Raw genomic sequence first — 10340 nt, 5'->3', positions numbered from 1 at the left:
ATAAACCATAATAACTCTTGCTAAAAAACTGAAAACAGTAACATACTCAAAAACACAAAATTGTTACTTTCTCAAAACTAATTTGAGTCACTTACCCAACACAACTTTAGTACTTTCGTTATTGGAACACCAAATTTAAAAGTTTTAATCATTAATGAGACACGGGAAAAAGAACATTTTGTAACATTTTAATCACATACGGGCCACAGACGAGCACATGACGTCTAGTTGTTGTAACATTTTAATTACAATAGCACTTACCAATTATTTCTTTTCTAGCAAAAGAAAATTAATTGGCACTTATGTTACAGTATTAGATCCTTATCAGAGATGTCCTTGGAGTTGAAAAGAAATGAAAGTAGTGGAAATTTTTTAGGGGCAAAACACAAAGGAGTATGGAGTTAGCAACTGCTTCGTTTGGGATCGTAGCACAGGAACTCAAAAAACTCATAGAAAGGGAAGCAAAACATGTAATTGGCTTTAGCAGTCAATTGGAGGAGCTGACAAAATGCTTAGAAATCAGCAGAAGATTCCTTCTCGACAAAGCAAATCTTGAGAACAAGGACATAGCTGTCAGGGAAGCCTTGATTCAACTGAGGGAAGTGGTTTATGAAGCTGACAACATTCTAACAGATTGCCTAATCAGACAATACAAAATGGACGCAACTAATTGCTTTGGTTGCTTTCTTCAATATGGTCTCTTCTTCTTGAACCAAACAGGGAAGAAACTGAAAGACATCAATTCCAAAATGAAAGCCAAAGAGAAGATTCTGAGCAGGCATTTATCATATATGCACCATAATCATGACAAAGCAGAAGAAGAACATTCATTCCATTGTCGGAGAATCATGTCGCAGGATTTGGACCCTGAGATAGTTGGACTCGAAGACGACATAAGGATGATAAAGGAGTGGATTTTCGACCCCAAAGAGGAGCTTCGCCGCATCGCAATTGTGGGGATGGGGGGTTTGGGAAAGACCACCATTGCGCAGAAGATCTTTCATGACTCGGCGGTTCTCGATCACTTTGACAAGCTATTGTGGGTCACTGTCTCACAGAGTTTCAGCCCGGAGACGATTCTAAGGTGCATGTTGCAAAGGCTAGAGGCGAACACATCTAGTATTGAGTACTCTAGTTTGATGGGGGAACTTCAGCGAAGGCTTAAAGATAAAACATGTCTTCTTGTTATGGATGATGTATGGCCAATAAAACAGGTTGAATGGTGGACTCAGTTGTGCTCCATTTTAACCGTAAGAAGTTGCATTATAATCACCACCAGAGATAATGATGTCCCTGCTCGGATAGGAGTGGAGGAGTCGCGAGTTCACAAACCGAAAACTCTAAGTGACGCTGAAGGTTGGTCTTTGTTCTCGAAGTTCGCGTTTTGTTCTGGCCAAGGGACTTGCTCGGATGCCCTCTTTGAGAAAGTGGGCAAGGAAATTTTGAAGAAATGTGGGGGGCTCCCATTGGCAATCAAAGTGGTGGGATCGTTATTGTCCTCAAAGGTCCACAACCTATCTGCGTGGGAAGACGTGCTCGAGAGTTTTCATAAATCGCCATTATTAGGGAATGAAGATATCATGGCTTCTTTGAGACTGAGCTATAATGACCTCCCCGCTCATTTGAAGCAATGCCTATTGTGTCTCTCCATTTATCCTGAAGATATTGAGATAAGAACTGAACAGATAATCCATTGGTGGGTTGCGGAGGGACTTGTTCACTTCAGCACTAAGGGGTCATCACAAGAAAGTGTGACAGATTTGGGCTATGAATGTCTTTTGCAGCTTATAAGTAGATCCCTGGTGGATGTAAAGGAACGACGGCGCTATGATGGAAGAGTCTTCTCCTTCAAAATTCATGACATGGTGCGCGAGATGATCATCACGATTGCAGAAGAAGAGGCCTTTTGCTTCTTTGATGAAAAGGGCAAGCATACATGGAAAGGAGAAAATTGTCACTGGTTAGGCTTCACAAGAGAAATGGATGAGAAGTTACTCAAGAACAACTCAAAGCTGAGGGCATTGTATTTCTTTAAAACCGATCATCCAGCGGATAGCTCTAACTCAGCTGACCCTCCAGCTGATCGTTTGGGCACATCCAATTCTTCACTTGACTTTGACAAAAACTCAAGGCCGTTGTCCCTCAGAGGGTTGGATTTCTCCGGTCTTCACAACGAGAAACGCGTGAAGGATCTCTTTGATTGGATTTGTTCACTCAGACGCCTAGCGTGTTTGAACGTAAGTAATGCCGATGATCTGCAAGAACTGCCGTCTACAATAAGTAAGCTCCTGAATCTTCAGTTGTTAGTTCTGAACGGATGCACCAAGTTGGAGAAAATACCCTCATCAATCACTAGTTTGAAGAATCTCATTGTCTTGGACTTGGTAGGTTGTCCACTCCGGTATTTCCCTCGAGGTTTAGGCAGGCTTTCCAATCTTCAAGAACTCAAGGGATTCAAAGTGGTTATAGGCAGTCAGGCAAGAAACAAGACTTGTGGACTTGGTGAGCTCAAGAACCTAATCCAACTAAGAGTTCTACACATCACTATTACCACCACTGATGATGCAACCGAAATCTCCGAATCACATGAATCAAACATCCTATCTTCGCTCGCAAAACTTAAGGTTCTAATTATTGATGCGGACGAGCGTGAGGAGGACTGTGTTTTGAAAATGGTGGAGAGCCTAAGCGCCCCTCCAAGCCTGCAGGAGCTGTATCTTAGAAAATATAATTTTGAATACATGCCAATCTGGTTTAATCACAAAAATCTTAGTAGACTACAGTATCTCTGTGTGGAAGAGGGAAAAATCGTCTACTTGAAAGCTCGAGAAGATTCGAGTGGTTCGAATTGGAGCATCCGAGGTATGTCTTTGAAGTATCTGCCAATGTTGAAAGTGGATTGGGAGCACTTGAAGAGTGTCATGCCATTGAGAAACTTGGAGGTTAGTAATTGTTCTGCTCTGACGTTGAGAAACTTCCCTTTCCCCCTTGACAGACCTGGCTTCTGGTCAATTTGAATAATGAATCAATCAATGCCATGTACTTAAATCTGAAAGCGTTTTGTATCAACTCTGATTTCGAGATTCTAAATTTCTGTTATTAATATTATATAGTTTTGAAATCTGTGTATGATATATGAACTGCTATTGCTGTTATAATTTGTGTTAATGTATTGTTGGAGTGTCAATTTGCTTATCCTTTCTCATGTACTTTTCTAAGTTCGCTTAATTCCTGTCTCATTTTCTTCATGATAGATTTTTTTTCTTTTGGAAAAACTCCTTGTTGTTCATGACAAAAATTGGAAGATGACCAACTTTTTTTTTTATTATAATCACTAAATTCGATACAGAGAGTAAATGATTATAGTCCAAAAAACCTTTACAGCATTAAGAAAAAAAAAATACGCTTTTCATTCACTTTTCTCAAATTACTTGTTCCATGGAATTATACACAATATTGACTTTTGCATATGTGCCAAAACGATAATGAAATATCGTTCTATTAGAATACTTGCAGACTATTGCTGACTTCAAACAGGGTGCTCTGTTCTGCATGACTTTGCCATTTATTGAACAAATGGTTCATTCGTTCCAAACACATAAGCTCCTGCAAAAGCCAGAATTTGTTCATCATACAAACATAAAACATCAAGTCATCTGTGTGTTTTTATAAAAATAAAAAAATAAAAACTTATCAATGAAAACTAAATACTTACCAAGTGTAGGCATCAAAAGGGACAGTGCAGCAATCCCAGCAATCTTAAGTGGGCCACCAGTCTTGATCATGTCTCTGATCTCAATATGTCCGGTTGCGAACCCGACAACATTCGAAGGCGTACTGGTGGGGAGTAAGTAAGAGAACTGTGCCCCGATGGAGCCAGGAATTACGAGCATAAGAGGGTGAACGTGCATGGTTTTTGCTAGTTGAATCAGGAGTGGAATGACAAGTGTGGTTGTGGCGTTGTTGGAAGTGAACTCAGTGATGATACTGCTTATGAGGCACACAGCCGGGGCTATGGCCAAGTAGGGTGCTGCCTCCAAGAAATCCAAGGCTTTCGACAATATGTCGGCAAGGCCGCTGGTCCTCACGCCGTCAGCGATGGCAAAACCGGCACCTAATAGCAATACTATGTTCCACGGAAGCTTCTTGCACTTGTTCCAGTCCATCAATTTCTCTCCCTTTTGCTTCTTGCTTGGGATTATGAATAACAAGGTCGCCATCATTACCTACATGTTATGATATGAAAGAAGACCTCTTTTAACATAAAAATTATGCCCTTCAAATTTTTGACTCAAAAATTATCGGCCTGTTTACTTCGCAGAGTGAATCACAATTCAAAGCAGTATTTTCTCTCATAAAAATTTAAATTTTTAATCAAATTTTATGTTCAAATATATGAATCAAACGGGCCATATACTTTTTTGTGTTTTTCGGTTTTAGTGAGTACTCACGCTTACAGTGCCATCACCGGCACGGCCGTTGAAGAGAACTCCCCAACCAGGAACGTCGTCTGTTATGCTTCTTGTCATCCATAAAACTATTAGCGTCTGCAAAATTCAAACTCTTATGTTTTAGGCAATTACATAGCAATACTATTACCAAGCCAAGACAAAAGATGACAAGATTAAGAAAATGTTATTTGCTTAATTAGGCAACGCACCGAAAACACAGCTAATATCGTCTTTTCAGCAAATGACATCGGACCTGTCAGCATGATGAACAATTACTGACTTGATAACTTGATATTACTTAAGCATAAAAAATAATATATATATATATATTAAACCAATCAAATATAGGTGTAATCTAAACATCACTTTGTCATGAAAGTTTATTCTGAACTGAACTTCATTTAAATACATCATTAAACTTGTGTCGTTAACAATATGTTAATTTTCTCTGAGGTAAATTAATTCTGTGCCTAATAAATTAAATGATTATTTAATATATCAAGAGGAAACTATTTATGTTAATTATTTGTTTTTTTTTTTTCCTTTGAAATGGATTATTTGTATTTAATAATTAGGAGTTTTTCATATTAAGAAAAAGTCCGAAAAAACTTTTACTGTATTATAACAATTATATTTTTTGACGTATTAACATGTTTATAAAAGTAAAATTGAAATGCAGCAGTTTTTAAAATAATTATTATTTATTGTAATAAGGCTTACCTAACAATTGGAGCTCTCTCTTCAAATGGGATTTGTCCAAGTAAGCAGAGAGATACTGGCCCGAACCCCTGGGACAGTACAAGAGGCAAAGTATGGCCCACAAAGGAAAGAAAACGAGGACAGCCAATGGGAAGCCGAAGAGGAACCATTTGGTGAAGGTGATGGGGTCAGCGTCCGGGTAATAGCTCTTCCACATCCCGACCAATATGAGATTGACACCTGTCCCGGTGAGGGTGCTAATCCCTCCGATGGCGGCTGCGTATATGACCCCGAGAACCACGGCGCGGCAGAACTTCTTGACGGGTTCGGACTGGGCGGGGCCCACCGGGAAGCGCTGGAGAATGCCGGTGGCGACGGGCATCATGATCATGGCGGCTGCCACGTTGTGCATCCACATGCTGACGAAGGCCGTCGTGGCGCATATCCCCAGGAGGAGCAACGGTGGGTTCACTGGGTCCCCACAGAATAATAGAGTTATCTGTTCAACGTAATAATTCTTTAGGAAAAAAAATACAAATAATAATTCCTAAAAAAAGAAAAAAGAAAAACAGGTGTATCTCGTGGTCTAAATAGATAAGGATGATTATTGAATTTTTAGTGGAAATCCGCGTAAAGACGTAACTTGGAGAATTGAAACACAATTTGTGGGTACGATAAAAATAGCACTGGTGACTATCATAAGAAAATTGAGTAATATAATCTCATTTACTTCGCTGATTCGAGTTTAGAATTTAAATTTTTTATAGTAAAAAATTCTCACAAACAATTACATCTAACTTTTTTATTACAGTAAAAAACTCTCATATAAAATCACATCTCAACTCGAATTCTAAACTCGAATCAGCGAAGTGAACGAGGTGATCTGAGGAATAATATTGTGTATTTTCCACGGCAGAATATAACGACAAAGAGAATATGTCCTGACTGTGAAAACTACAGTGGAAATAATATTATGTATAGTTGAATCATATTGGAGTGAAAAATGATATAATGGAATAAATAAATTCTCTATCAAAAATTAAAAATTAGAGCAGTAAAAACAAAATTTCAAGACTTCCTCTAAAAAAAACACACACACTTTTGAGAGGGGAAAAAAAAAGGTCTCTAGGCTAAATGAAAAGCAAGTTTAAGGGGAAAAAAACCAAAATGATAAATGATGAGTATATATTTGCTACAGTAAAGATACGTCGCGTGTCAGAGGAGACAAAACAAGTAAAAGCTGTTAGTTAAAAAAAAAAAGAGTTCTAGGCACTTTTAGCACGTAATTAGAAACAGATTGATTAACAAAAAAAAATTGAAAAATAAAAAATAAAGAGCAAGGAAAATAGAAGATCATAAAGAGAGAACTCACGTTGAGGGCTAATCTTCTATGGATGTTATAATGCTCAACAGCAAGGGCAAGTATAAAACTGCCGAGAACAAGAGCAATAACGTCGTCCATGTAAGATTGAGCCACCTCGTCGGAGGAAGCAATTCCGAGGAGCGGGAAAAGGAACAACGGCGTCATGGAGGTGACCGGCATCGGCACCGCCTCCGTCATCCACCACTCGAATATCCACACCAGCACCCCCAGCATGTACCGGCTGGTCGGCGGCCCATCGAGCTTCACGCAGAGGCATATGACGGTGCACAACAAGGGTCCGAGGAGGATGAACACGTTGTTGGGCGTAAACAGAAGGGTCTTGACTGAGGATCGGAAGCTGTCCGACCGTTCGTTGCTGTCATTCCGATCGCTTAACGGGAGAAGTGGGGCTTTGGGGTCGTCGGAGGTTGAGGTTGGATTGTCCATTTGTTGTACTTAAATTATGATATCATGTCATATCAGTTTTGGTTGAAGTGTGGAAATAATAGAGAATGACCGTGAGCTTTTTAGTTAATTCGGTTTGTATGTATTTGTAATAGGGTTGAGATACAAATAATGAAGGTTGCGGAGACTCGCATCCTTTTTTTATTGCTGAGGAAATATAGGCAATTGTGGACAATTTCACTTTCGCTTTGAGAATAATTTGTTTGAACAATGCCAAGGATACCACAGCACACATTTAAAATAAAATAAAATAAAAAGAGTACCATAATATATGACACATACAAATAAAATTATATTTTATTAGTTGTGGTTTTTTTTTTTTTTTTGGCTGAATATTAATTGTGGTATTTAGTATGGTGCCTTGTTAATTTTCAATTTGTGTTATTTATTTGTTTTGGATAGAAAGGTCATTTATTTGCCAAGGACTTTGGGGGGGTCATATGGCCACTTAATATATGGTCTAAAAAGATGATATATGTAGTTTTTTTTTTTTTTTTGTAATTAAAAAGATCCTCTTAATATACAATTTTGTGGATCCTATGAGCCAATGGGAGAAAGACGAATGTGTGGCTAGAGGACCACAGATAGGCTGGGCTTTACATGGTTGATGATGCTAGGCCATATAAAATTAATTCATTTTCGAACACTAAAATATAAGAATAATGAATGGCCTTTGATAAATATATCGTACTGAAAAATGTTGGGTTGCCATGTGTTTAGCTCATTTGTGTTTTCAAGTCAAATCAGAAGGAGAAAGGAGATGAGTCATGATAGTTTTTCTTTAAATTATTGTTATGAATCTTCTTTATTTAACTGTGCAGCTGAAACGTGATTAGGATCAAGCTTACATGATTAGGATTAAGCTTACATGATTAGGATCAAGCTTACATGTAAGCATAACTGCATAACTAGAAGCCTTTTAATTCAAAAATAACGTATTTTAGAAATCTTATATATTATATATTTTCAGTTTTTCAAATATATAATGGTAGACCCGAGTATTTTCAATTCTTTAAAATTAATCTTTTGGATCATACTTATAAGTTTTTTAGTCATGTTTATTTTTTCGCCAATATGTTTTGATGTATTTGGACAGGCGACAAATCAGAGGTACTTTTATTAATCTATTTAATCTCTTTTTTGATATAAAACCGCCTATGATATACTAGGAATATATTGATATATACATGATATATAGTATTTCAAATTAGTTCAAAATTAGCCAGAGTCTCCTTTTATTAATAATACATCCCCTGTGTCATCGAACATGCAACGTATTAATTATATAATTTTCGTGTCAAAACATACAATTAGTAGCGTGCAAAGACCAAGCTCCAACTCCACATCTACTTACATGAATATGACGTACATATATATATATATATATATGTTGGATTTTCATTGAATGAACGAGACCAATAGGACCCCATCCTAATAATGCAGATGTAGTGGCCCCACATCTGACCAAATTACAAGAAAGTGATTCTTGGGTCCTATTGTTTTCATAGATCCTCTCGGAGCACCTCATCCCACATGGACATTGAATTATTCTTGGATGATCTGGCCGAAAGAGCATTTTGTTGTAAAGTGAAATAATTGAGTATGGCCGCGGACACCCCAAAAAATCAGTTATGAGACTAATTTATTGGAGGTGGATAAGATGGACTTGAAATTGAATTATTCTGTTTGACATGGCATTGGATCATTATGATATGTATACATTATTTACGGTTTTATTCTTAATTAAAGTAGATTTGGCATTGTAATCGAGTAAGTTCACCTGTCAAATTAGCTGATTACCAAGTTAATTATGTGGCTGTGCGACCCATAAGCATATAATATGCACACATATAAGTGTGTATATATATATATATATATATATATTATTTTTGTATGTGTTGATGCCGAAATCCGGCACAACACTGCGTGTGAAAGTACACGGTAACCGAACTCAATTCTTTATTTCTTCTTATCGGATTCATAGTATTGTTTGGAAGGGATCTCTAGCACTATTTTGCTCGGGTTATAGCACTGTTCGGGACGGACCCCTAACACTATTATGACCTGCAACGAAAGAGGAGATAGCCTTGGAGTGAGGGGACACCGGTGTGGTGTCTGCCAATGGCACTCCGACGGCGACACTCAAGTCAGTGTTCTAGTCGAGAGCAACAAATGAGTGGGTAGAGTTAGGTGTGAAAAAATATATGTACCTTTGTGAGCTAATGAACTTAGTATTTATAGAATATTTTCATATCCGGGTAGTGTCTGAATCTGACCCGAAACCCGGGGGTGACCCAAGTGTACAGTTATACCAGTCATATGACACATATCGCGCCCCGATAAGTGGAGGGAGCCCCCATTGGGATTACGGAGAGGAGGCCACATGGCAGTCAGTTGGCTGATTACAAACTTGTCCTGTTCCACCAGTCGGTGTTGATTAGTGTAATGACTGAGAAAATTCCAGACCTTAAATAATACAATTCATGTATTTTTAAGCCAAGGATTTTCTTAGAAAATATTATGTTATATTGTGAATGGAGGATTTATGGAATTAATATATGTATTCCTAAATTCTATAGCAAATTTCATGTTAAGTTCATGTTTCGATCAAGTAAATTCGATCGATAAATTCTCGCCGTATTTTAAGGCGGAATAATTTTCAGTACAAGTATAATTTGAGAATCTTAATTTCAAGAATCTCTAAGCACAGCACGATGTTAGCGGCATATAAAAAAAAACGCACTGACATTTTAAAAGAAGAAAAAATCCTTAATTGCCAAACAGTTAGGTTAAAGTCACAAGATAAATACCTATAGTAGATGGATACAATATGAGCTCGGGAGTTGACACTGTCAGAAACGTCATTCTCGGGATAGAATACAGAAAATTAAAATTTAGAATTTGTTCAGTCTAAAATTAATTTCAAGACTTGAAACAGTTTGAAATATTACGCGAGTAAGAATATAAAACAATATTGAATTATTCAGAAATTGATATTGGACTGTAAATAGTAGATTAACTTACGTAAGCTAAACTAATTACCTCTAATCAGTATAAATTTAATCTGTTTAGAGGAAATAATTGAGGATAAGATCAAGCACGTAATCTTGCCTAATCAGATACTTTATATAGTGAAATTTTTAGGGTTCTTGCACTTTCTTTCTCTTATTCTCGCTCATTCTCTCTCTCCTCTCACGTTCTCTCTCACACAAACCATCAATGGCCAAATACTCAAGTTAAGATTCCGACCTCCATTTTTGACACCACCGGTGTCAATAGAAAGATCTCGACGAGCTGAGTTCAACGACATGCGGCACGACCTCCAACCCCGCCGGAATCAGCCGCAATCGCCGGCGGAAGTT

The 10340-nt window shown here is 37.7% G+C and overlaps 2 protein-coding genes across 2 annotated transcripts; one reads left to right on the top strand and one right to left on the bottom strand.

Annotated features, from left to right (window-relative positions):
* The first annotated feature begins 253 nt into the window (after window positions 1-253).
* On the top strand, window positions 254-3017 carry LOC21396837 (disease resistance RPP13-like protein 4). Its single transcript, XM_010092706.2, has one exon. The coding sequence runs from the start codon at window positions 396-398 to the stop codon at window positions 3015-3017; it is 2622 nt and encodes an 873-aa protein (XP_010091008.1). The 5' UTR covers window positions 254-395.
* Window positions 3018-3386: 369 nt separating this feature from the next.
* LOC21396836 (tonoplast dicarboxylate transporter) lies at window positions 3387-7181 on the bottom strand. The gene is made up of 6 exons (XM_024162067.1): window positions 6523-7181; window positions 5172-5649; window positions 4661-4704; window positions 4452-4547; window positions 3716-4226; window positions 3387-3606 (listed from the first exon to the last, which is right to left on the bottom strand). Exons 1-6 carry the CDS (start codon window positions 6958-6960, stop codon window positions 3566-3568), a joined length of 1608 nt encoding a protein of 535 aa, XP_024017835.1. The 5' UTR covers window positions 6961-7181; the 3' UTR covers window positions 3387-3565.
* Window positions 7182-10340: the final 3159 nt, after the last annotated feature.

This window comes from Morus notabilis, unplaced genomic scaffold (genome assembly GCF_000414095.1).
Source record: "Morus notabilis unplaced genomic scaffold, ASM41409v2 Scaffold802, whole genome shotgun sequence".
Classification (NCBI taxonomy): domain Eukaryota; kingdom Viridiplantae; phylum Streptophyta; class Magnoliopsida; order Rosales; family Moraceae; genus Morus; species Morus notabilis.
Note: the sequence above shows the minus strand (reverse complement) of the source record. Positions and strands in the feature narration are given on the sequence as shown.